This window comes from Haliaeetus leucocephalus, unplaced genomic scaffold, assembly GCF_000737465.1.
Source record: "Haliaeetus leucocephalus isolate CR32 unplaced genomic scaffold, Haliaeetus_leucocephalus-4.0 Scaffold773, whole genome shotgun sequence".
NCBI lineage: Eukaryota > Metazoa > Chordata > Aves > Accipitriformes > Accipitridae > Haliaeetus > Haliaeetus leucocephalus.
Window position 1 is genome coordinate 3,221,960 of NW_010973209.1, and position 27,328 is coordinate 3,249,287.

The window sequence follows — 27,328 nt, forward strand, 5'->3', positions numbered from 1 at the left end:
TTTTTGGTTGGGATAGAAGTAAAGGGGTTGCATACATGGGAGAGCACATCTGTACTTTCTAGTTAAACCTGCTGTGAAATCTTGGGATCTTGGATCCTGTTTTCTTCTTTCTTTTTGTCCCTCAAAACAGAAACACAGCACTTAGAAAAACATGACTTGTTTTTTTAACTCACCAGCTCCGCAGTCACTGAGGAGCTGCCATCTCTTTAGGGAGAGGAAGAGATCAAATTCAAGCTGCGAATCTGTTCAGAATCTCCGAGAAGTCGCTCAGCCCCTGCTTTCTGTTCCAGTAACCAGAGGATTCAGGCTATGAGAGAAACACCAAACATGTGCACTGTCTCTGATAATGGAGTTGCGGGGTATTCTGGCTCTTAGAAACCATAATTTTATTTAACAAATTTAAATACATTTTGTTTAAAACTGAGAACAGGCAGTGCAGCTGTCCATCCTGGCCAGAGCTGGTCTTACTGAACATACGTATCTCTGCTCCCAAGGACCACGGTAGCCCCTGTGCAAGTTGGAAGGGCCCAGGCTCGTGTGACCAACTTCAAGGAGAGTGGAGCATGTATGCAGGGTTGTGTTCAGGACTCAATCCTTTGCGTTTTTCTGAAAGTTATTTCCTTCCAAGGAGGGAAGGTTGCAACCCAGTAGGGACTGGAATTAAGACTAGTGAAACAAAACATGCAGCTAGGAGAGGACATCAGTTGGAAACTATTTAAATGGTATGAAAACTTTATGGTCCTTTAAAAATGTCTCTTTCCACTCTAGGGCTTGCAAACTGAAGTGAACTTGGAAGGCTAGTACAATAACAGAATAAATCTGCTTGAGTGCAGAGAGCTACTGTTTTAATACAAGATAACAATACCCGTTCCCATAGAGCAGCCAGCGGCCAGTAGCATCAAATGCTTTCTATCCAAGTAGCGCTTCAGCCAATGCATCTAAAGGAACTTTTTGTAAAGGCTACGTAGCAAGGCTTCTGTGACTGGGAACTAAAGAATGCAACTTTTCCCCAATGGTTTTGATATACAGTGGGAGAAAATAACTTACAAAAAAAATTTTTTTTTTTTTTTTAAATATTAGGAAGTACACAATGTCATTAGTTCAAGGGGAGACTTCCACACTGTGAAGCTAACAATCCAATCTATAGCATTTTAATAGTTCTATATGTTAGGGCTAAAAATAACCAAGTCCAGTTCCAGGCTTACATTTTCCCTTAATTCAAAGGTAAAATTGTGCTTCAGACCTTTTTGAAAGAATTGGAACAGTGGGGGTTGATCAAAGGTTTGACAACAACTATGAAGGGGGATGTAAGTTTGGGGATTTTTAAAGGGGCTGGAGGCGGGGACAAGGGGTATGTTTGTTGTACCTCAATTTCTTCCTCAGCAAGTTTGTCAATCATCTCAAATACGGAGTCAACCAAGGTAGTAGCACCCAGGTTCCTCTTCTGCATTGCTTAGTCCTGTGTCTCACTGAGAAGCAAAATACAATTTCATCGGAGAACACCCTTTCATCAATGCTATCTCAGGTCCTTTGATGTTACAGAACAGGTAAGAGGTGACTAATGTTCTACATAATTTTTCAACCTACCTCAAGCCAGGTGCTGAAGAAACAGAGCACTAAGCACAGGATCCCCTTACGAGGGTGCTGCTCTATCCATCGGAAGTTAACTCTCGAACTGCTCCAGCATGGCTTTTCACGCCAGTAGCTCTGCAGTAGTATGGCATGGCCCTGAAGAAGGGGCTAGGGCTGAAGGATACATTCCAGTAGAATGGTAAATGCACTACCATCAGCTTTTAACATTCGATCCCTAGTTTTAAGCAGTTAATTTTATTTTTTAAGAGTGGAAATTCAGCTTTATGTAGGAGCACCCTTCAGAGAATCCCACAGCTACTGCTCATGTGAACCAAATTAGAGCTAAACAGAACCAAGATCTGAGCCTGGATGAAGTATTACAGTGTATGGCCACAACAATCTCATTAAAACCCACTTCCAATTATTTTAGCATGGATTAATAGAACCACATGCTGTAAACATAACTCCATCCAGGAACAGTGGTCAACTGGTAGTGGTCAACGGCTCAATGTCCAGATGGAGATCGGTGACAAGTGGTGTCTCTCAGGGGTCCGTATTGGGACCAGTACTGTTTAATATCTTCATCAGTGACATAGTGGGATCCAGTGCACCCTCAGCAAGTCTGCAGATGACACCAAGCTCAGTGGTGCAGTTGACATGCCTGAGGGACAGGACACCATCCAGAGGGACCTGGACAAGCTCGAGAAGCGGGCCTGTGTGAACCTCAGGAGGTTCAACAAGGCCAAGTGCAAGGTCCTGCACCTGGGTCAGGGCACCCCCCGGTATCGATACAGGCTGGGGGATGAAGGGATTGGGAGCAGCCCTGCTGAGAAGGACTTTGGGGTACTGGTGGATGAAAAGCTGGGTGTGAGCCGGCAATGTGTGCTCACAGCCCAGGTAGTCAGCCGTATCCTGGGCTGCATCGAAAGAAGAGTGGCCAGCGGGTCAAGGGAGAGGATTCTGCCCCTCTGCACTGCTCTGGTGAGACCCCAACTGGAGTACTGCATCCAGCACCGGGGTCCTCAGCACAGGAAAGACGTGGGCCTGTTGGAAAGGGTCCAGAGGAGGGCCACAAAAATGATCAGAGGGATGGAACACCTCTCCTATGAAGAAAGGCTGAGAGGGCTCCAGGGAGACCCTATTGCAGCCTTTCGGTACTTAAAGGGGGCTTAGAAGAAAGATGGGGCTTATAAGAACTTTTTAGCAGGGCCTGTTGCAATAGGACAAGGGGTAACGGTTTTAAACTAAAAGAGGGTAGATTTAGACTAGATAACAAGGAAGGAATTTTTTATGATGAGGGTGGTGGAACACTGGCACAGGTTGCCCAGGTGGTAGATGTCCCATCCCTGGAAACATTCAAGGTCAGGTTGGATGGGGCTGAGCAACCTGATGTAGTTGAAGATGTCCCTGCTCATTGCAGGGGGGTTTGGACTAGATGACCTTTAAGGGTCCCTTCCAACCCAAACTATTCTATGATTCTATGAACATAGAAGTATATGTCAGAGTGCCCTCCAAACCATGAAACTAATGAAGGGAGAGGGAATACAAAGAGAACAGAAATACTTAATGGATTTGTTCTAACCTGCCTTGCTTTTCACCCTTCCCCGAAACCTTCCTGTCTTGTGCAGCGTAATAAACACTGATTAAAGTAGGTCTAAAATTAAGGGCCAAGGTGCCATCTCGGAAGGCAGCTGTCCCCTCCACGAACAGAGAGCTGCTTAGGCTGTTGCACACATAGCCACAAGGTACATGTGTCTCAGGAAAAACAAGTCACCAGGGGCCAACACGCTCCTGTGGGCATTCTCACCCTTGCTTCCAGGTCCTGTAAAACAGCCCCCTCAGTCTAGACTACCATTCCAGCTGGGCCACGTCTTCAGTGCATCGTGCCCTGCATGCACTTCTCCCAAACTGAGCATCTCGCGAGGCAGCTGGTCTTCTACTGAAGCTGACGTCAGTCCTGTATTTTCTGTGCTTTTTCTCCACCTCCAGAGCGTCTGGTTCTGCTTCGAGTCCAGGAGGAAGGGCAGGGGAATCCGGGTAGTTTATGTATGCAGTGTTGCTTGTTTTCAGTATGCTAAAACTCTTGGAAGTCAGCAGAGGTCCTGGCTGGTTGTATGCTGTGGAGAGGAACCTTGCAGGCTGTGCATGAAGAAATCTTCTGCAACAGAGACACAACCAGCATGTATATTACCCTTCTGCCTCACTGCAGTTAGCTGCCACCCCTTGGAACTATCCCAAAACCCATCTCAGATTGCAGATCTGTGAGTACTGCTGCTAGGCAACTGGGTGTTGGTGAAAAGCAGTTGTGACAGCGCTGAAGAGCTATGGCCCTCTCTGCAAAGCCGCTATATATAGCGCAGATAATATGCAGTGCAGACTTTCTTCTGCTGTCCTGCCAATGGGCCGCAAAGGCAGGCCACTGCAGCAGGCAGGGCTCCATCCAGTTAGCCTGAGGGAATGTGCTATAAGAGAGCTCGTTACTGTTAAAAATATACCACTGCTGAGCAAATCTACCCCTTTCCTTTGCTGCTTACTTCTCTGTATTCAAGAGGAAAAGAGAACAAGCAGCAACCTTCTCTCCCTTCCAGGCCTGGTTCTACACTCTATTTAAAGGGAGTAGAGCATTTATGGTTTTTTCCCCGTAATAACGAAGTGCAGCAGCATAGTCTGGATGCAGATACAAGCGAATAGCCCATCCTTTAACCTAGCAAACCAACTGCAGAGTGCGCTCTGGAAATACAGAAGACTAAATGCACCAGGGTGCCCAGGTAATTCAAGGTGAGAAGCCAGGGCATGAACAAATGAGCAGGATGTCAGCCATCAAAGTGCATGTTCTTTCCTCCTTTCCACTGAAGACGACACTACATGCTCACCTTAGGTAAACAAACACCTCTTGTGGGGTTTAATCCACACACTCCCTTGCTTGTCACTGACTTTGTGTGGCTTCGATGTGGATACAAATTAAACTCTTCCCCGAGTGAAAGCTTCTGCCTGACTTAAAAATGCTTTCACTGATACTGCTTTAGCTTTCCTCAGGTGTTTGCAGGTGGATGAATCCGCATCCTTCACCCTTATGCTTTAGCTATATTTGTCCAGTTAAGAAGGCAATCTTCTTGTTTAGACAAGGGGTTGTTTTTTTAACAGCGTAACTTCTGCCTAAACTCTCACTCCCTGGATTTCTCTTCTTCCCCCCAACCTCTCACCAGGTATTTCCCCTTTAGCAGCTTGTCTTAAAGATACAAAAAGAGAGATTAACTAATGGTCTCAAGAAGCTTTGCAGTAAGGGAAGGTCATAGATGTGAAAAAAATAGAAATTAAAAAGCACATTTAAAAGAGCTCTTAGCTTTTCCCTGTCATTGTCTAGTATTTTCCTCTTTTACTGGTGCTTCTCATTGCTGTTCAAAAACGTGAGCTCCTACCTGGTGTTGGTCTCCATTCAGCCTTGCCACAGTCAGATTTCCACATTGGGATCTGTGAATCCTTTCTTCCCCTCATTCACCAGCACAGGCTTTTCTGTCCTTGTATGCCAGACTAAAATCTGAAGAAGCCAACAGAAGTCATTAGCTGCACTTCTTCACTGCATTAACAAATATTCTTGCACATTAAATCAATAGCGCAATTTAACCATCTACCCTGGAGCCTAATGGCGCATTCACAGCTGAAAGGAGGTTTGCATAAAACTTAATTTAGGCAGGCCTGCTGCTATCCAAAATGCACAGTGCACAGAAATTACCCATTTTACAGTGTACTGTCTTGGGACATTAACCTGCTCCTTCCATGTAGTTATCAACCATCTTCCTCGAAAGGCTCATCAACCTTTTCAATGATGTAAGGCAGTTCCTTCAGAACCAGAGAATCACATGCGTGTTTCCTCATAGACCAAGTTCCTTACTCAGGTTCTTGGTTATCATGTTACTACACCCTTGGCCAGCGTGGGAGTTACTTGCCAGGCTCAGAGTGGAAATGCATATTCTTGCCACTTCAGGTCACATTGTGACTCATGCATTAGAGGGAAGAGGCGGTTAAACCGAGTACCACCAGCTGCTCCAATCGTCACCGTTGCCTTTGGTTGTGTGAAATATTGAAATTAATTTTTCAGTGCACCTGTGAGGGAAGACATCAGTCTGCTCCCTAACCTCACTATCACTTATTTTTCACTTCTAAATTCTTTCAAGACCCTAAAAAGACATGAGAGCGACGCTGATCTGTGAAGTACTTACTGCTCCTCCAGTTCTCTGTTGCAACCTCTGCTGCAAGATGCAGGAGGTAGTTACAGAACACTCCCTTCCTCCCACATGCCCTGGGCTGCACGCAGCCCTTTCATAACCCAGCAAGCATTAGTCTACCATATCACCTCAAAAGCCCCATCCACATCTCTTTTGAAATGCTGGCCCCGTGCTGCCATCCACTGTTCTGTACCAGGTCCAATAGGTTGTATCACTTTCAAACCCTTCTCCAACTTGCTTCAAACAGAACTGAAGCTTCTACTAAAAGCTTTCCTCGGTCTTAGCAGCAAAGTTTAATACAGATCAACATCTGTGGAGGAGAACAGTAAAAAATATAAATTGAAGAGGCGGTATAACAATTTTAGAGGGGGGGGAGTATTATAGGTAAATAGTTTCTATTAGCTGTGCTATATACTGCTGGCACAGACAGTTCTGGAAGCTGTTTAAAATACTCTCCCCTCACTAGACTCAATTATACTCATTGCTTTGCTCCTAGAACCTGAATTGCTGGGAGCAGCTTTATCTCTTCAGAGCTACAGTTTCCCGCTTCCCTTCACCTGTTCGCATTGATATTTCCTACCTTGTGGGGGTTTCCCTCTTGTTGCTATGACAATACTCTGCACATTTAATCCAAATATCTGCAAACCATTTCATACGCAGTCCCTGCTTTTCTGAAAAATGAGGGCACGTTCTGTTTCTAAAGGATGAACAAAGCACTTTTCAAACCCTTCTGGTTAAACAGGAGCACCCCCACCTTCCCAAGAAGCTGTTTGACCAAATTTGTCTCTGATGTGAGCAGTCACCTCCTGTGCGGGGCTTAAATCTCACCTGCTAATACTAAGGCAGTAGAGACCAACTGCTGTCTGGAGTGGGTCCAAAAAACCATTTCATCGCTCCCCCACAACCACTTCAGAGCCCGCTCATCAAAGTTAGCCTTTATTACAGTCCTGCTCACCCACTGCAGCAACACTGCTGCAATTACTGCGTTACTTTTCTATGAAAAGGCAAAACCAAATAGGTCTGTACAAGTGGCGCTCAGTGCTATGGAAGCATCAGTTACAGGCTCCTCATCTAACAACAGAATGTATAAACCTTAATGTAATCCAGGTGCTAGAAAAATCTTGTAGCCATTTCTCCTTTCCAGCAGGAACAGGTAAGAGTTCTTTCCACTTCTGACACATAAAAACTCAACCCTGCTGATGGCCAAGGGCTGCACTCTGCCAGGAATGGGACTCACACTTAAGCAACTCTAACTACCTACTCCATAAACAGAAGACCACAACTATGCATTATTAGCTTTTCTTTAAACTGGATCCCACTTTTAGCATTGTTACAGCCAAGTACCAAAAAGACAGTTATATTAACTGAAATGGACCAATTTTTAGAGTTTGCAGCTTGATACAGCAGCTTCTACCATTTTTCATGCTGTGTTCTTTAATGTGGGAGGGACATCACCATTTAGTACAGAAACACCTGCTTTTCCTCTCAGCCAATTGCTTGATTTTTTCCACAAGCGGTGTGTTCGTTTTATGCCTCAGGGAAACTTTGGCTTTTGCGAAAAATACAACTTGCAAGGGAGTAAACAGTATCTCACTTTCCCTGAACAGTGGTTTCATATAGGTCACCTGAGGGAGTCCCCTTCAAAAATCTCTACTATTGCAGAACACTTCCAATCAGTTACAGCCTTGCCATTCAGAATCACAGAACTCAAAACAGGTCTAAGACATTACAAGGATTCATCTCCATAGCAGATTTCTTCATTGTCTTCTAACAGGAAATTAAAAAGCAAACAGGCAAGTCGACCTACGGTTGGAGGGGGTCACAGGATTTTAAGCACACAGGTCCTCCACGGAGGGTTTCAATAATCGTTATGTGAAATGGAGACTACACGACATGAAGAAAAAGAGACACCAAGCTAAAACAACAGATTTGCTTCCTCCCAGCTTGCGCAACCCCAAATTTCTGCAGGCTCGCTTAAGCATTGTGGGCTCTTCTCCCAAAAGCACATCCATTGCTTCTCCCTGTAACTCTTGCTTTTCTCATATGTCGAGAGAATCACGGCCACTGCTATTAAATGAGGCAGAGCTTAAACAGTAATCTTTAACGGTGCAATTACACCAACTCGAAGATTTGTGCTTTGTGATGATGGGTATTATAGGCGGAACATAGAAGACCACAAGAGAAGAAAAGGTTACAGTGGTCTAATTTGAGCTATTGCAGCTGCAGCACAGATCTGAGGGTCCACCGTGGAGCAGTGCAGGCAGACCGTGCTGCAAACCCCCAACTACTCTGATGTAAATTACAACTTTCAGCTGTGGTACAGGGGATGGCATTGGCATAGCAGTTCAAGTGACTAATCGGGACGAGACAAGGCCAAAAGAACCCTCCGAGTTCTGCATGTCTGTTGTAAAAATCAACAGCTCGAGCACTGGTGTCTTCACTGGTGTGCGTGTGAAGCTTAACCCACAAAGTGCTGTCACGTAGCAGTCAGGATACTGAAAGCTCACCGCAAACCACTGGTCACAAACCCACATGAAAAGAGGAGCCCAATCTCAGGAACAATCTAACCCAAAAGAGGACAGATCTTCTCCATCCGTACCCTGCTGCTCAGCCCCTGCAAGGCAAACAAAATAAAGAGCTCGTGAAGCCGATTCCCCTGCCTGCCGTATGTAGCACCACAGGATAAAATCAGGAGGAAGCAAAGTACTCCTTTTCAAGCCTTCTTGCCTTAGGCTGACATTTTCCCTCTCTCTTGCCCATTCCGAGCCAGTTTTAGCTGTTTTACACCTGTGACATCGCAACGTAGCCAGTTCTGGTCTCCTTTTGCTGTGCAATTTCCTGGCTGGTCTCCTCCATAAGCACAAGGACTTATTCCCCTCCCAGAGCCAGTTCCAAGACCCACCGTAGCCACAGTGTTGGTGTGGGGTTCAGGTACTGCTGGGAGAGCTCTCTTTGCTCCCCGTTCTCTAGCCTGTGTCTGAGAGCAACCTGTTATACCGACTGTGGCATTTAATAGTGCCTACAAGCACCTCTAGGGCTCAGAAACAGCCATTTCCCAGCCCAGCGCAAAGCTGCCAGCCGATTCCCTTTCACAACATCCACCTAAACACCGAGCTGCTAACCTGCAGATTTAATCTCAGATTTTACTCAACCACGAGATAAGGAAAGAGGAGGATTCAATAGCCGGGGCCGCTCCAAGTCTCCCTCCTTTAAGGGCTCCCTGGTTGAGCACAGTGCAGCTTGTTTCCTCAGGTGTTAATAGAAAATGGGGAGCAGAATATGTCCCAGCTACATCAACCTTATGGGAATACAGAATCTCAGACCACTATCCTGTGTCAATGGATTGAAGAGAGTATGGTTTGCTTTGGGGGTGTGCGTGTGGAAATGCAGAAGCAGCAGAACACAGAAATACATAGCATGCTTGCAAAGCCTTGTTTCCTTACGACTCCAGTATAAACCAACCCTTCCCTCCTGATAAGGAGGGATAATTCTCTCCTTTCTCCTTGGCAATTAATACTGACTTCCTTAATTTTCTCCTTCATTTTGGGTGGTTCCCAAATCAGAGAAAATAAGCAGAATATACGTCTTTGGCCAAAGCTTAAGCTTTTTACAGGAATGTACGTTTGTGGGCTGAATTCTGATAAATATTACAAATACCAGCACTGCACACAGGGAAGGCAGCATTTTTGGAGAACAGATGTCTATGCTTATCTTACATACTTCTCTGATCCCTCCTTAATGACTCTATCTGAGCACATCATAATTTTTAATGTAAATCTCACTGCAAAGCAGGAGAATAGTTACGCTTAACAGAAGCAAACCATGACAACTGCTGGGAGCACGCTAGCACAATGAGAAAGAAGTCTGTGCTTTGAGCTTGGGGCAAGAGGACCCCAGACCGCAGCCTACTTCTGTCCTTCTCTGCTGCTTGTCTGGACTTTCCTCTTCGTCAAACGGGCGAGCAAAACAGCAATTGGGAAATGGAGGCTGCTGGCACCAGCTAAAAGCAGAAAGGCAAAGCTCAACCTGCAAAGCTGCACTCAGAGTTTGCCAGGAGCAGACAGCATTCAGTTCGCAACAAGGACGCTTCTAAGATCCCCACAGCCTAGCCAAAGAAAGAAATGCAGTCTGCTTCAAATCCTGGCCAGCAATTCCTGCTTCCTCCCCATCTCTGACCTGCAGCTCTTGTGTGACAGCATCGACACAGCAGCCTGTCTGACAGCACCATTTTTTTCCCTCCTGCCTGGAAACAACCTTTTCCTTCCTCTCCTTCTTCCATGTGTTCCTCCACAACCATTATTTCCTATCCCCAGCCTCTTAACACGGCTTCTTTCAAACAGTTATTTACAGCAGGGACAATATACCAAAGATTGTATAGCTGGCCATGAAGTAAACACCCCTAATCTTCTGTACACCAGCCTAAAAGCAACCTGTGCATCTCCCTTGGCCTGTTGGAAACACATTTATTTCCAGCCAGTGCTTTTTTGTTAGCTAGTAGGGCACGCAGTGCCCAAGATAAGAGGTCTAGTTTTAATCCAATCTCTTTTCCCACCCTTGGGAGACCATCTGTGTTATTTATCCCAGTGCTGGACAGCCATAACAACACACATGCAGATTTAAAAAATGAGGCACAGCAGGTATCACTTAATAAACAAAATTCCTTCTCCCCCTCAGCTCCTCTTCCTTATCCCCGGACTCCTTGCCGGAGCACTGCTGAACATCGAGATCCTTGTTTTAGCGTGGCTGTGGGTGGTGGAGCAGTGCAGATGGAAAGCAAAGACAAAGGTTATTACTCAAAATTTTTTCCTATCCCAAAAAGCGATGGAGGCTTGGGTCCAACTCTGGGTCTGTCAGCAGTAACAGCTCATTTGTAAAGAAAGAAAAATCCTCCTGGGACAATTAAACAATAAAAACTCCCTAAATCAGTCTGGGTGGTGCCTATTACAGACAAAGGCATGAAAGTGCTACACAGGGGTCCGTAATCGCAGAGGGACCCCCTCCATGCCCGCGGTGCTCTGTGGACCCACTCACAAATCTTTCAAAAGCACTTGACAGCACCTCCATTGCTGACGTGCTGTGATTGATGCCTGTCACGCTAACCAGCATTGTCTCATTGTGTCTCGCATGCTCCCCTGTCATTCCAGACGGGTATCCATCTGTTGTCTCTCATTTTAGACTGGGAAGTCTTTAGGGCAAGAACCATCATCGCGTTCTGAATTTCTACATTATTTATCACATAGGGGTCCTGCTCCATGACCTGGTGGCTCCTAGGCAATGTGTACAGTCAAATAATTAGCAGTCATTTGATAGCAGTAACCCCACCGCAGAGTGAAGCTTTATGGAAGCCTTCTTGAGCTCAGAGCAACATGCCAGGCATTAAAACATTTCTACATGATCTCTGGCACAGAAAGATCCAGGTTGCTGTGGACAACTGCAGCGATGTTGCATAGATGTCAAGAGGGAGAAGACAACTTCGCGGGAAGGCAGTGATTGTGTGAACAGTCTTTCCCTGCAGCTGGGAAACACCGTGGCTTACACTCCTGGATTACAGCTCAGATGGGTTCCAGGGGGCCAAATCTCACAGGATGCTGGCTTATCACAGGAGTACCAGTACTCAAAAGCCCCCCTCAGGAATTCATGTAAAGCAACCGACATACATTTCACCTATGGAATTCCCTGATCCAGGGGATTAGCAAGGCCACAGGTAAGCCCACTTTGAAAATAATAAGGATATTTTCTAGAGGTAATATAAGAAAGAGGAACAGTTACAGGGGAGAGAAGACTCCATATTTCAAGGCCTATGGCAACTGCTATTAGCCTGCAACCAAAAAAGATAACTGCCCTCCACACATTTTAATACATAATTGCCCATTCCCAGCTCCCTTGCAATGGGGACATGCTCTCTTCAAATGCACAGGACAAGCGACTGAACGGTCTTTCTTCTGGATCCTTACAACCCATATATGAGGAAGAGACCATACCTTAGTGCAATTGGCAGCTTTCGGCTCAAGGTCATTCAAGGTCACTAGTTCCCGGAGCAGGCTGCTCTCTTGGTAGCCTCCCTTCACTCCTCGCAGTTTGAAGTAAGCCTGAGATCGCTGGAGAATCAGTCTGAGGTTCACAGCAAACCCCGCCATGTCTATAGCAAAGGGGCGATGGGGGTCGAACACAGTTTTCCAGCCATAGACCTTCCCTGCAGCGTTCACTTTGGGCGACTCGTAGCGCAAGCCACCGACGAAGGCTACTGGCCACACTGACACCTTTCTGGTGCTGCGCATCTGGAGGTAAGGAAAGAGAAGAGTACGGTGGGTGCGCACAGAAGGATCGGCTGCACGTGACTTCCAACACACAAACCAGCACACCAGCAGAATGACTTCACCTTCTTCACTGTCCTGCAAGAAACAAATGCCCCTGAGCTTCAGCACAAACCCTAGAGCTAAGACCCTGGGTGAGGTTTGCAGGCAGCCTCCGTGGCTTGGACCAAGCCGCAGAGCTCATTACTCACCTGTACAAGGATGCACATTCTGGAGCTGGAGAAGCAAAGTGCTTTGGAAGGTGGCAGCTAATAATAGCAATAGTAACGGATAGCCACGGAACCCAGCATGAGTTCAGCACTGAAAACAAAGCTGCCAATAATAAAACTTAACTGAGATTTAAGAGTGGGTTTTTGCCCAAAGGTCTTTAGAGCTGCTGGGCATCAGTCGTCCACATGGACAGCTGGGGAAATCAGGACACGGAGGAGGAAAGCACCTTGTCCAAGGCCAGCTGGAAATGCAGGAATGGCATATCAAGGAAGAAAGGTGCTTTCTCTGAAAGCTAAGGAGTTTGAGCTGCAATCTCAGCCTATGAGCCTCAGCAAGGCTAAAAGCATCTTTAGAATGAGGCACTGCAGCTGTAGCCCACAACCTCAGGGACAGCTGAGATGTGCAGCCTCTCCAGAAACTCCCAGCTTGGAGGACGGTGCTCTGTAGCTGCTCCTGTTACCCAGTGGAGCAATGCCGGATGCCTCTACTCCCTGCCGAGTCAACAGAAATAGATAGGAGCCATCACGGGACGCTTCAGATGCCTGCTCTTGCCAATGCAGATGCTTTGAATGCTAGTCTGCCCACTCACCCCCCAGTGCCCTGTCCTGCTATGCTGGCAGGCTCAGCCTCGTGTTCTGCTCTCAGCCTAGTCTCTTAGATCAGGGATCTCCCAGAGCTAATCTCATCACTGCTAATTACTGCAAACGAGACCAGAAGAGCTCTGGCACTTGCCCTTCTGCATTATACACATGCTAACGGCAGCCCCTGTCCACAGGGAACAATAGTGCGTGTCTTCTGCATTTCACAGCACATTTCATTGGCTCCATGTGACCTTAACTGCAGCTACATATCAGAGAGGAGAAGCCTCTACGAGCAAAGCACAGAGGTGAACGAAGGAACCCTTTCTACTTTATTAACGTGCAGTGTCTGTCAAGATGATGCCAGAGCAAGCCTCAGAGGGGACTGTGGAAGAAAGACATTCAGTCTGAATTTGCTTTCAGCTTTAAAAGCGTGTACACTCCTGTGGCTATCCAAGCTCAAGTGAAAGCCATCAGGGAAGGGGAAGGGGGCATATATGGAGTGAATAAATAGGAGATCCCTGGTATGGAAACTGGCAACTGGTGGGGAAGGAGGCAATCCTCCTTTCTTGTCCCTTGCTGCAAGAGCTCGGCCTCAGGAGAGCAAGGGAACAAGTAATTTCTGAGCTGGAAGCCAGGTGAGGTACAGTGTACCTGGCACTGTAAGACCACTGCATGCCTGCAGACAGGGAAAGGCACAGGAGTTCATTTAGAGCCCCAGTAGGAGTGGAACAAACAGCAAATGTGGGAAAGCACATGGGAATTTTCCCCGGCTCAAGCCTGATAAGGCTGTCAGGACATGCTGAAATTCAGCCTGCCATCACAGCTCCTGGAGCCCCAAACTTCCAGGCTGAGATCTCAGCCCCATTGCCTACTTCCAACAGCCTGGGAGAGCATCCATCCCCTGACGCTGGATGAGGGAGAGCTCCAGAGGCGAGTGCTGCACTTCCCTCCCGGCAGAGAGACAGCCCTCTCCAAGGCAGCGCGCAAAGGGCACCACTTTTCTGGGAGCAGAAGCAAGCACTGACAAACGCACGCTCCTCGCGTGTGCAGCAAGCCAGAGGCAACCACACAGAGCATCTCTGAACAAGACGTCCTGCGAGCGCTATGACTGTGCTGACACCGTTCAGGCGTAACTCTGAAAGGGCACTGCTACCTCGGCTGGGGATCTGTGCAGAGCAGGTGCCAGGCTCTTGACAGCTATAGTATTTAACCAGTGGACACTCTGGGATGACAGCAAACAAATGCAAACAGCAAGCAAGGAAGAGAAACCCCAGGGACTCCTCAAACAAGAACAAACATGAATTAACAGACAGCCAAGTGCAATACATAGGAGTGGCGGAGAAGAAAGGTGGATAACATCAGGTCAGGAATCAGCTGGAAATCTCCTCCAGGGTGGGCCATGGAAGGAGGATGGCTAAGGTTTCTTTAGCTAGGCACGTGCTTCTGCACAGGCACGTTGGACAGCAAGCGATGTTCCAACCCTAACAAGGCTCCCCACAGGGGAAGGCAGCTCCTCATTAGCTTCCTTTACAGTAAAAACGACGTGCCTCCTGGTCACATGCCACAGGATAAACTGGGGTTCCTCTTGCTTCGCGCAGGATGCCTTTGACGCTAGGAAACGCACACTTTGCGGCGCAGTAACCAAGCCCCAGAGAAAACCTCAGGACAGCTGCAGTGGGACCGTTCTACAGCCAAGACCTGGTCCAGAGCTCAGGAGAGGATGTACACAGCATCTCCTCAGCTCAGTACGCAGCATCTTTTACACCCCACGTGCCTATCTATCTGCTGCGTTCAGTCAGTTGGGAGCCCCCCCAGCAGCGTCTTACCTCCTCGAAGAGCTCCAGGCTGTAGGTGTTATCATCATCGGCAAAGTAAACAATCCCAGGCTGGCTGTTATTTTTGTTAAAGGTCTCTCTCAGCCATCTCAGGGCAAGGTTCCTCTGCATGGTCCCCCGGGGGATGCGGGGATCCCTCATGTCTCCCCGCAGCTTGTAGTTGCGGGGTGTCTCCACATTGAGGTGAGTGTAGTTAAGCCCCGTGTCCCGCAGCAGCCGGGTGATGAGAGGCGTGCGCCGCTGTGAGTCCTCCACCAGGATCCAGTGCAGGTTTGGGACGTGCAGGAGGGTATTGGCCAGGCGAGTCAGCTCTGCCTTCTGTACGGGCCGGCTGTAGGTGGGTGTAATGACGTGGATGGTGGGAAGGGTGTCTGACCACGGGGGTGGGCGGGTATAAACATATTCTGTCCTCACCACCTCCACAATGTCCCGGTCCGACAAGCAGTATTCCTTGGAGTCCAAGCCTGCAGCGAGATCACGCCGGGAATCACCACCATCATCTGAGCAAGGGTATGAGAGAGAAGAAAAAGCCGCATGGACTCAGTCTTCCAATACCCCCCGACTGAGCCAGCAGGCTGCTTGCTAATAGCAGGTCACCCTCATGGTTTCAGAGGAAAGGAAGCAAGCTCGGATGGAGGGTTTAATAAATAAGTACACAAATAAATAAAGGAATCAGGGACAAACACACATGAGAAAAGAATTTCCTGCTGTTAGAAAACTGGCTCCAAACAAGGCTTGAGAGCCCTGGACAATGCTGCAGCTGAGTGCTCAGAATAAGCAACTTCAAAAAGCACCCAGAAGAGACGGGCTTGTACAGCAATTAGATCTAGATAAAGAAAATAGCAACATGGATTGACGGTCTGTCATTCTTGAAAAGCTCCAGTGCTCTGGGCACCACGCTCAGCAGGACAGGATTCACGGCTCTGCACTCGGGCACTGGAGCACCTGGACTGGGAGGCAGAGCACTAACTGGTGGAAAATACCAAGTCAGTGAAGATCCCCCCAACAGCATCATCTGGCCACGATACTGCAGTACCCCACTGCTCTCCTGACAGGCTTGGGATGGCGTACAGAGACGCAGGGAAAGACACACTTCCAATCCAGAAATGGAGAGTAGACATTAAAGCCTGCAATTGTAGGCTTTTTCCTGCAGAGACTTTCACCTGTCTCTGACTAACCTCTCCTCAAAAAGACCCTACCAGTCTCTGAACATAACAGCCCATTCAGTAGTGCTGATGTGAACAATGAACAGCATATATATATAGGATACACTGATCCACACATATAAAATCCTTGCAAAGAGAGACTTGTTCATGATCAGCTCAAGGAAAAAAAAAAAGTTCATGCACCTGTGACTTTTCCAGGGTGTGACTTTCACACTGCTGTACCACCGTAGACCAGCAGGAATACCATGGTCTACAGTTAGGAACTGGGAGAGATGAAGGGGCACCTCCATTCAGGATATAAGCCAGCTGCTCTCTAGTGGGCACATACTACTTTGAGCCACAGATTTTGCAAAACCAGCTACTACCAGGAACTTCAGATGAGAAAGAACAGGAACAGACAGACATTAGATCTGACCCAGCAGGGTACTACCTATGGTTTTTTTCATAGCATGCTACTGTTGCAGCACCATAGACTTTGATACCAGCCCTGAACCAAATGAAGGCCTCGTACTCCGTGGCATTGACGGAGGGAGGGTGTATATCTGGTGGGGGGGGACAGGGACAAAGTGTACTACACATGTTGGTGTCAGGCTCTATATAAGGCAAAGCACATCAGCATCACATAGCAGAGCTCTCTGAAAGCAGAGAACACTGGAATCAATTAAAAAATAAACCTGCAAAATGCATTGGACACAGACACAGATGTAACTAGCCAGGACGGTGGTGCTTGAGACAGTTTGCAAACCCCTGCAGGTCAAACCCTCAGCTGTAAATCCTGGCATATGTAAACACTGCTGTTCTGCGCTCGCTAGCGTAAAGATGCACATCCCTTTTTCAGCACCTGCTACCAAAAGATCTCGGAAACGCATTAAAAGAACAAAATGATTTCTCCCAAAAGCTTTCAGGTTGGTCTCTATCACCACTCATTTTCCACTGGGGGCTCAGAGAAGCAGAGGCAGAGGAAGTGTCTTACCAAGGTCATTGGTAAGTTCAGGACTGAGTCAGAGCAGCGCAGTCTCTGTGCTGTAACTTCAGCCTCTGTGGCCATTCACAAAAAACAGCTCCCAGTTTTTAGGGCATTGAATATAACTGGTATACAGACAGCGTATTCTCAGTAGTCTTTCAAGTCCTGTTTTAAAGCCCAGTAGATCCCTCATCCTCTGAAACACTGTCCACCTTCCAGAGGGGATCACAGACATTTTTCTCTTAAGAACTGCCCAAAGCCTCATGGGCAGCTGTCAGTCCTCCAGGGGGAAAGGTAGAGCTGCTCAAGACAGACTCTGGACTTCTGACACTTGAAACTGCACAATCAGACTGTTCAGCAAAAGGATAAGCAACTGTGGAGCATGGGTGCAAACAATAAAATGAAGAGGGGGGAGAATCTCCCAGAGAAAGGGACCAGAGAGGGAAAATGAGCTGGCCTTCTTGCCCACAGACAAGCCTCCCCAAGCTGACCTGCCTGCTCTGGCGCTCAGCAGAAGGGCAGAACCAAGAATGAAGACCTTAGTAGGCAGCGTGGCTTCTTCCAGCCCCCAAGAGCTCTCACAGCCCTTGGATATTGCTGCTATGCCAAGAGCAGGATAAAAACTAGGACCCTTCTGGCCAGAGAGGATTCCTCAGAACTTCCTTGCACTCATCTGATTTCGGCCAGGGCTCTATTTAATGCTTTGTGTGACAGGTAGCGTGGAAGCTGACTCTCCCATAGCACTGTAACTCCACCAAACAATCAGGTGATGTGCTGGCTCTTGCCTTCTCCTTCAAGTGCAAGAGCACCAGTTTGCTGCTTTCCTGAGGATACTTTAAAAATGCTCCTTGCCTCATGTCTCCCAGAGCAGCTGTCTCAAGTGGCAGCTTTGTTTGCTCTCTTTTTTTGCAGCTCTCCTGCTGGACTAACTTGTGTGCAGAATGCTGCAAAGGCCAGCAGGAAGGGACTCCTCTCTTATGGATCATCACAGAACAAAGAAACGCATCCTCCTTCAGTACTCTGACTGATTCTGGGTTCAGGCCATTGTCTTGTGGCGACATAGCACCGTACCAGCTACTAGGAAGACAATTAACTCTATCCCAGCTGAAACCAGGACAGCCATAAAGAGCTCTCCAAGTGCAGTAAGCACATCCCATGGCTTGGACTTTGATGTCTCTGAAGAACCCCTGTGAGCACTGGGCTGTTCCTACAGCAGAAGTGGGGAGGCTTCTGCATGAGCATGGACTGGGAGCTGAGATGAGCATGGCTGCCATGGAGAAATGAAATGAGAGAGGAGATGAGGACGAGGGAGGGATGCACAGACTTGGCATGGGCTGGTTTGATTTCTCTCACCCTTGTGCACTGCAAGCAGTGGAGCAATGGTGCTCTGGTGCCAGACGGTGATTAGTAGTGTCCAGGGCAGAACTATCAGCACGATAGCCAGGATGTCTCGTCTCTTCGGCATCTCCAAGACTGACTGGACCCACAGCTCCTCATTACCTGACAGTGAAAACCCCAGAGACAGAACAGCAGAGCACATGGAGAACAGAAATAAATGGGCAAGAAGGAACAAGGACAGAAAGAGAGAACGCGAGAGAGGGAGAGAGCAGCGAAGGCGACACGACTCGTAGGTCTTACCAGTGCTTACAACCCACCCATTGCAGAAGCAGGTTTGGAGGGGCCTCAGCTGCTGGGACCAGGAGCAGGAGGGCACTTCTACAGGACACTGCTGGAGCTGCCAGCAGGAACCTCAGGGACTCATTTGGAAGGAAACCTGCAACACAGAGCAAAGGTGAGTAGGCAGAGAAAAATACTAGGGAGCTGCTCCACAGAGTTCACAGATCCTCCTCAAGAAGAGCAAATCAAACTGGGGCAGTAAGCAACAGAACCGTGTCCCACCCCCCCAGGGAGAGATGAGTCCTGGGTGTCCAGAGCCTTGCTTTCCTTGGCATCCACTTGTCAAGCAAGGCCCTTGCTTCAGCCAAGCAGAAGTTGCTCGGTGCTGCAGAGACCATAACGACCACATTACTTGCCTGGCCCACCAGCAAGTGCTCTGACCCACCAGAGCCTCTCCCTCTGCCAGGCAGAGCACTCAGGCTGACTGCGCCCACGCTCTTGGGAATATAGCTCCAGGAAAGCTAGTGACCCTGTGTTTTGCCCGTCATTGTAATCTCCTCAGCTCAGGCCACCCCGCTGGCATCTTTGATGCAGCCAGTTTTAACTCAGGCTTCCAATGGCCTGTTCAGGTTCATTTCTTCCATCTCGGAGGTGTTGCGACTGGAGTATATTAAACTGCCACAATAGCTTAGTTTGATTCAATACAAGCACATACAAGATTTAAGCAGACTGTATTTTATCCGAGTATCTTGGTGAGCAAAGTACATCACTTAGCAGGGACACGCACGGTGGACAGTTTGCAAACATGGGTAGCAGTTTAGTACCACTGTTCCCATGTGGGGGAACGCATTAGCCCACTGCTAAAAGGGCTGCATTGCAGATAAGGGAGAGCCCAGAGAATACCGCAGTCGAAGGCAGGGAGCAGTCTGCTCTGGGAAAAAGCACTGATCTCCCACTGCACAGCCGGTGGCTGGCTGGTCAGTCACTGACACTGCAGTGCCCTGGAAACTACCAGATCCCCTCCTTAAATTGGAGGGGAGCTCCTCAAGCCTGGGCTGTAGGTACAATGCTACTTTGCAAATATTTTCCCTGAGACCCTTGGAGCTTGCTTTTTCTTGGTTGCATGGGGCAACCATCTCTCAGAGAGAGATCCAGGTTCAAATCCCTGATTCGCCTCATTTGGATTGATCTGAATTTCCCTTGGCCATGCCTTGACCACTGGGCTGTACAGTCAGCCTCCGGCACTGAGCCCAGTGGAAGACTTGAAGCGAAATGGTTCCAAGAACCAACGGGTTGTCCTTTTAAGGTACAAGCAAGCGATATTCAAGTTGCTGGACAGAACCTGGCTCTTCCAAATTAGCACTTCAATCACAGAGGTAATAATTTACCAGGGAAAGCAAGGGATGGGGAAAACACAGGTTGACCTTCGTCCTTAAAAGGGACGTGTAAATGTCCCTCAACAAAAGTTTCAGTGAATCCATTTTTTTCCACACACACAAAAACGCAACTCGCCAAAAAATTTCCAGCCAACTCCAGCAAACAGCCAGTTCCCCGCTCAGAGCTCTCTCACCAGGGAGAGACCTGTCACCTCCCATACAAAAACCTGTGCCAGAGATCACAGTGCCAGCATCTACGGAGCTGGGGACCCATCCTCCTCACATGCACCCGCCCTCCTCCAGCACCGTGCACAGAGGCAAAGCCTCACTCAGGAGACCCTTGTCAGGGGACGAAATCAGCAGATGTGCTGGCAAACCGCATTTAGGAAGTGCAAGGGCCAAGCAGTATGGATGGAGGTTGTGGTGGGTCAGGGCAAGCTGCAGCTAGTGAGGGTGATAAGAGGGAGCTAGTCTTCTGGAAGGGTCTCCAGAGGAAACGACAACAAACTCCTAAACCAACCACCGAACACAGCTGGTTCTACAGAAAGCAAGGTTTCCTGCAGTCAAGTATGAGGAACCAGCAGGAAAAAGCTTTTCACGGCCCAAGGATATGCTCTGTGCAGCCGGACACCTTGCAGACTTTCAAGGAAGCATCTCCCAGCAACGTGGATTTGTCCCTGTTTTTTTCAGAACTGGAGAAAGCTGCCTCATCCGAACAAAATAAACCAGGGAGGAAGAGGAGGAATGATTCCAGCAAACATAAGCCTTCTGCTGCAACCCTGTCCAGCTCTCAGAGCCAGAGAAATCCCGCTGGCCTAGCACCGCCAAAGCACACAGTGCCCTCAGGAAAGAGCATCTGGCCTCATCCTTGCTGTCCCTGCAGTTGCTGTCAGTGCCTGAACAGAGGATGCTGAGCGTTGGCATCCTTCGAATCCTCTAATACAGCCAGAACATGTCCCTTGAGCATCCCTGTAGAGCAGAGCGGTAAGGGGCAGCTCTGAACAGACTGAACACCTTGCCTAGTAAAGTGCCTTCCCTGCAAATGCACCAAGGAAAGGATTCTGCCACTGGAGAGGGGGTGGGAGGAAAGGACCTGCTAAAAGAGCCACTCAGAGTCAATTCACAGCATCTGGCAAACTGCCACCGTGGGCTGGCATGCATCAAATGCCCCGTTTGTCAAGGGCAGCTTCCTCCGAATACAGTGCTCTTACCTTAAAGATGCCTTTTCCTTGCCTCGGGCCAAGCCGGACTCAAATTGTCAGCTTCCTCCCTTAGGACAGGCTGACCCTGGGCTTCGTATGATGGAGAATGGGCACCTTTGGGCTGGGGTGCTACTCTGATTTCCAGCCCCTCAACACAGGGGAAAATGAACAGGCTCCACCGATTTGTGCCTTGGTCTCTTCAAGCATCGATTCCTTTTAATTTGCTACAGAGCATTTAGCAGCTCCCTGGTCAATCATCTGTCACGTTGGTGCTCCAGCTGCCAAGGGCCAACACAGCCCACTTGTGCCCCAGCAGAGAGAGCTGTCGGCTTTGCTTTGCAGCTCTGCTCGGGCTGGCAAGCGGAGAGCTCCCGGGGACGGCGGTCCCCGCCGTGGGAACGCATCCTCCCCATGTCCTTCTGGGGCTGGCTGAGCGCTGAGCTCCTTCTGCGCCATCGGCAATTGTGGGCTGCAGATGCGAATCAGATACCCCGCGCGCGGCGGCCGTAATTAGCGTTCCCTTCCCTACATACAGCGCGCTCCACATGCCCAAAGGGACACGGCCCCGGTATGGATCTGAATCGCAGATGGCGATGGTCGGCTTGGGGGAGAACGTGGAGCCGCAGACCCCGAATTGCTGCCCCACGCTTCTGCAGCCCGAGCTGCCCGTCGGCACCCACGGTGTGCCGCGTACTCCTCTCTGCAGCAAAGACGTTTGCTCGCTGTTAATTCCTGAAGCGATTTGATTTTATTGATGACCCTGAGAAGCCTGAATGAAGGACGTCGTAAGAATTCACTTGGGGCTGCTGTGAGCACTGTGAAATCTGGATCCAGGCGAAGTATTTCAAGCGAGCGTGCTCCCTCGCAAAAACGCTAATGCAATGGAGGGCCTCAGTGCAGGGTGACACCAGTTCTCAGTGTAACAAAGCCATGCTCCCACCTCACCGTCACCAAACAAAATAAACCAGGGAGGAAGAGGAGGAAGTGTTAAAGCTGCAAAAGGGGAAACCCACTTTCTCCTGTGAACAACATCAGCTAGGAAATGCACGGTCGCCTGCGATTTTACGTTGCTGGTGAGAGAAGTCACAGCTTCACAGCCCAAGACAGAGGCCTTGCCCCGCATCCAAAAAATCCCTCGCTACCAAAGCCAAATGACGCTTTTTGATGCTGCTTATGGCACAAGTGAGGCTAGCCAAAAATTAGTCCGGGGAAAATTATGCTCCTCTTCACAGCATTCACTCTACCCCTGCCCCATCATAATACCACTCTCCTTTTCCCACTGAAAACATTCAAAACAAAACCTGGCTTTGTTCAGATTGTCAGTTTTAGGCTTCTGCTATCTTCTCCTCCACAGGGAAAAGAAGGAGGAGGAACAAATTTAAACATGAATTAATTAAAAAGATCAAACTCCCTTTTCCACTACAGAAAGTATACTTTCTGTTTTCAGTTTTGAAAAATCAGGGAAAAGACACAAATCACCAGCTCAAATGTAAGCGATTTGGGGGTTAAAATAGTTCTAAAACAAAGGTGTTTTGCATAGTTTGGAAAGACTTTCCTTGGCAGAAATGTATTTTGACATGCTGCAAGCAGAAGGGCTGTGCCACATGGTGAAAGAGATTTCACATCCTCCGGCAGAGGGCAATGGTGTCAAGGCATGACAATATTAAAAGGGCACTCATCTAATAAAAAAGCTTTAATAAATCCTGGAGCCATGTGTTGGTAACGTGCTAGATTATTAAATGCTGAAAGTTCTTTTTTAAAATCAAATTAATTGGCATCAGCTCTGACACTTACCATAGGAAACACTGATTTGATCTGCAATCTGGTTTATAGTGAGTTTTACCTTCTTTCTTCCTTTGGGGCTGATCAGCCCCAGCATCATTACTCCTTGGTTTTCCCACACTGAACAGAAGTGATTTAGAACATGTTAAACTAAAGAATTGCTCGAGTTGAATTTGTATATACACATAAGTCACTGGAGTAAAAATATTGTCTAGATGTAAGAAAAACACACACAAAACCCCAAACAAACATACCAAACACTTACTTGTATTACAAAACAGCCAGGAAATAACAAACACACACAGCCAAATCCTACAACAAAAGCTTTACAGAGAAAATAAACACTCATACTTCGGGATACAAAGTATATTCTCACTAATAGCTTTTCCCCCTTGGGCAAAGTACCCCCTAAACCTAAAAACAGGGTTTCTTTCACCTTTGCAATAGCAACTGGTTCTGATCCCTGCTGAAAAATGATGCACAAGCCAGAGCTGGTCCCTCTGCTCAGCCCACGTCAGTCCACTGAGCACCTGGACCACAACCCCCATGACCCAAAAACCCTTCCAAATTTACATCCAAGTTCACACGCCCGAGCCAGTCGTCTCGCACAGAAAACAACTGCGGGCGTGTGAGCGCAGCACTGCCATGTCCATTTTTCAGATGAGGAAACTGAGGCACAGGGTAGTTACAACTCTCCCTTGCAATCACACAGCAGAGGCTGGGGACAAGGGCTCTGCCACTGGGCTCCCCGTGGCCACATGCGGACAGGCTGGTGGCCGGCTCCGGGTGCTCCATATGCAGCCCTGCTCCTCTCCACCCTGCGCGGCAGGGGATGGGCACGACAAGCCTCTGTCTAAGATTTTGGTATTTGGCAGAAAAAGCTTGTAAAGCACAGGCTAAAAATAAAGGTAGTAATAAAAGCCTCTTGCTCGTTAATTACTCTGTAAGCCATTACTGCCTAAAACCCCCATAACTTTAATGGGGGCGATTGTAAGTATAGTAGCAAAACTGTGGAGCTAATTACTGTTTAGTTATTAAGCAGAACATAGCCAGAATTGAGTAATGAGCATGCAGAATTGCTTGTTCTTCGAGGATTTAATCAGGGGTGCTAACTTCAACCTCAGATTCTCCTGATTTACAGGAGAAAAGGACAGAGGCTTTGCAGCCCAGCCCTCCCAGAAGGCTGCATGATGCTGCAAGGGGAAAACGCACCATCCTTGAGCTAGAACTGATTTGCACAACACGAAGCTTGAATTGCAAGTCAAGAACGGGAGTGAGAATGATTCAGAAATGTTTCAGACCACCGTTACCAATCTGCCAGCTAAGATTCATCCACGGGAATCAAAAGTGTTGAGCCAATGCAGACTGAGTCCGTGATGGAGGGTGGGGGTTTGCATCATCCCTTCAGCCAGCATTTGTTTCCTTCTTTTAAAAAATTAAAATAATTCCTGTGGCCAGAAATAGAGAAATAATGTGCTCTTCCTTTTTCTTTCTTTTTTTTTTTTTTTTTAACACACAAAAAAAAGGAAAATTCAGAAATATTGGAAAAGCCTGGAAAAGAAGCTTAGTTTTACGAGGCTGTTTTTCCACTCAATACTTTTGCCCAGCTTCACCTGCAAACCCTAGTTCTTTCACTACGCTTGCCTTGGCTACATACACAGCAGCCACTCCTTGTGTTTTCCAAGCTGTTAGAGAAACTGAGGCACAGAGACTGCAGAATTTCCCCAACCTTGCAACAGTTGAAGCAAAACCTGACCTACGCTCCCCTTCCAGTCCTGAGCCCTTGAGCCCTGTTGCAACAAATGGGATCAAGAACATAGATTATCTCACAGGAAAAAATAATATTAACCAAGCTTCTCAGAACAACACTTAGGATTTAAAGCAAGCATGAGCAAAATGGATCAACAGAGCTCAACACAAGCACAATTAGCTTCTGTAACTTATTGCCACAGGATACTAAGAAGAACAAGAACTTAACAGGATTCAAAAAAGGATTAGTCGTGCATGTGAATAAACTGCATATCCAGAATTAGAATGAACCACCCACCAGTTTGGAAAACGTATAAACCCTTGAGTTTCAGAGCTTCAGCCAAATTTTAACAAGCATCAGAAACTTTCTCTTCTCCAGATTAATCTTCCCCCCATGCTGCTCCACCTCTGCAGATGCCGGTAGAAATGGACAGAACTAGAAACAGGACAGGAGATGTGATGGCACTGCTCTTACGCTGATGACACTGCCTAGTCCCAAGATTTCACCGCTTCCAACAGCAAGGCAGATCTTCTGTTAAATCCTTAAAAGATTCAATCTGCTGTTCTAAATGTGTTTGCTTTCTTGTACAGGTTCTTACACTGTAATCATAACCACAGTGCCCAAGTGCTGTCTGGGATTTCTTGAAGATCCTTAGCTGCGGTCATGGCACTCCCTTTCCTCATTGCTCCAAAGACACCCAGGGGAATGCCTTGGAAGGGGCAGGTATCCTTTTATTACAGTGCTTTTGAAGAGGGTTGCACCTGGGCTTTGCAATCTTCTTGTGATAAGCAAGGCAGAAGCAAAAAATGGGTCATGGGCTTGGCAACAGAAAGTGGCAAGGCTGATGTGGGTCCTTGGTGCTTGGGAGAGTCTCATCAGTCTTGGCCTGGCCACACAGGTAATCGTTGCAGAGGCAGCGCTGCCCTTACTGCTTTCAGAGGATGCACTGGTCTGTCAGTCAGGATTGGCAACGCTTGGTCCAGACTTTCTCTCAAGCCAGGAAAGCTGTGGGTTGACTCAGGTCTTGGATGAGAAAGCGTTTACAGCACCCAATACTTTTTGATAAACGGCTGCACTTCACACATGGTTTTTAAAAAGCATCTCTATTGAGATGAAAAGCTGTTTGACTTACAGCCCACTTCCAAAATAGAAAGACAACTGGGAGTTGTTTTCTTAGAGGAAATGCTGATGACACCCATGAAGAGTTGTTTGACTTTCTTTAAGGTTGCTTGTGGGTGAATGCTGAATGAGTGCTGGGAAAACAGTGCTCCAGCAATTAGCTCATTTAAGGGCTTCTCCATCAAGTCTTCTCAAACTGGTGACACAACGATACCTTGAGTTATCCCCTTTGCTCAGCTAAGACCACGTCAACACCGTCAGAAACAGACCTATTTCCAGACTCTCTGTTTCCACCTCTGTGGTCTGCATTGCGCTGAATATTTTGTGCACCGCTGACTTCCATAGATTTTAAAAAGTGACATTAACAAAGGATGACCCAATTTCAATATGATTGGACTAAATTCCACAGCTCCATAATAGGCTTTGCATATGCTTTGTCCAAAGGGTTTGAAGACACGTGCTTCCACGTGATGCCTCATGGAAGAGAGGCGGCAGGCCATAACGACCAAGCCTCACCTTTACAACCAGCAGGCCAGCGAGGGCCCCTGTTTCAGGATCTGCAAGACTGAATCGTTGAGCCAAACATGTCAAGCTAACATCAGGCTCCCTGTGGATTTGCCTTTCTCCCCCTACCCAAGGAAGCCTCACAAGTTGAACATGCGTGACCCAGTTGGGTGATGAAAGAAGGGAGATGGCTGTCAGAAGAGAGACTGCGACGCTTGCTAATGCTGTAGTAAAGATTACCTCACCACCATGCATTTCATAGCTTTTGTTGTTAGTGGTTGAGAGAAGCCCCAGGCTTTTATATACTGTCTGAATTAAGGGTGTAGGATTCTGTGGGTGCATCTAGAACCCCGGGCTGGCGGGACACACGGGGGGCTGCCTCCCATTACACTGGCACCTGGGAAAGTTCACAAATATGACCATCAAACACGAAGAGCTGTGCCCAGCAAGCCACAAGCTCTAATTTTATCTCCCAGCTGGCTCTGCAGTATGTTCCCAATTCCAGACCTGGAGATGAGACTACTCATCTCCCACACACTGTTGCCTCTTGACTCGCCGGGGGGAGCGCAGCAGGGCCCACCGCCCCACTCAGCTGCGGGTCAGGGCATGCAGCACATGGCACACACGTTTCAGCATCAGCTGGAAGGCAGCTCACCAGCTCCGTACCTGAGACCCGGCTTCATAGCCATCAGCTCTTACTTTTAATTACTGAGTTCTTCCCTACCCCTGAAAAAAAAAAAAATCCTGCTCTATTTAAAAAGAGTTATTAATAACCTGATTCTAATGCATTAAAAAAGGGGAAAAAAGAAGTCTTGCAGACCTGGTGAGCAAGCTAGCCCTCTCCCACTGCAGCATGCCACCACCAGGCACCCTAAACACCTTAGAAAGGGATTTAGTTTTCGAAAGCGTAATTTTTCTTTTTTTCAATAGCAAACATCAAGTATCTTAAAGGTGGTTTTTTTGAAGGCTGGGGAAGAAAAATATGCAGGCATCCAAATTCTCCATTACTTTTGAAAACACCAGCTGTTGTAAGCACAAGTCCCTGAAGACGCCACCAAAGTAAAAACTGCTTTGCGGGAGCTGCAAGGTGCTCCGGCCAGGCAACGAAGA

At 47.8% G+C, this 27,328-nt stretch overlaps 1 protein-coding gene across 1 annotated transcript in view; it reads right to left on the reverse strand.

Moving 5' to 3' along the window:
• Positions 1-5,023: 5,023 nt before the first annotated feature.
• The window catches only part of B3GAT1 (beta-1,3-glucuronyltransferase 1), a 34,890-nt gene continuing 12,585 nt past the window's right edge, over positions 5,024-27,328 (reverse strand). Inside the window, exons 2-6 of the mRNA XM_010581417.1 lie at positions 18,507-18,642; positions 18,222-18,368; positions 14,730-15,238; positions 11,780-12,076; positions 5,024-5,110 (exon numbers count right to left, since the gene is read on the reverse strand). Coding sequence (XP_010579719.1) covers positions 5,024-5,110; positions 11,780-12,076; positions 14,730-15,238; positions 18,222-18,333 — 1,005 coding nt within the window. The 5' untranslated portion in view covers positions 18,334-18,368; positions 18,507-18,642. The remainder of the gene's footprint in view (positions 5,111-11,779; positions 12,077-14,729; positions 15,239-18,221; positions 18,369-18,506; positions 18,643-27,328) is intronic.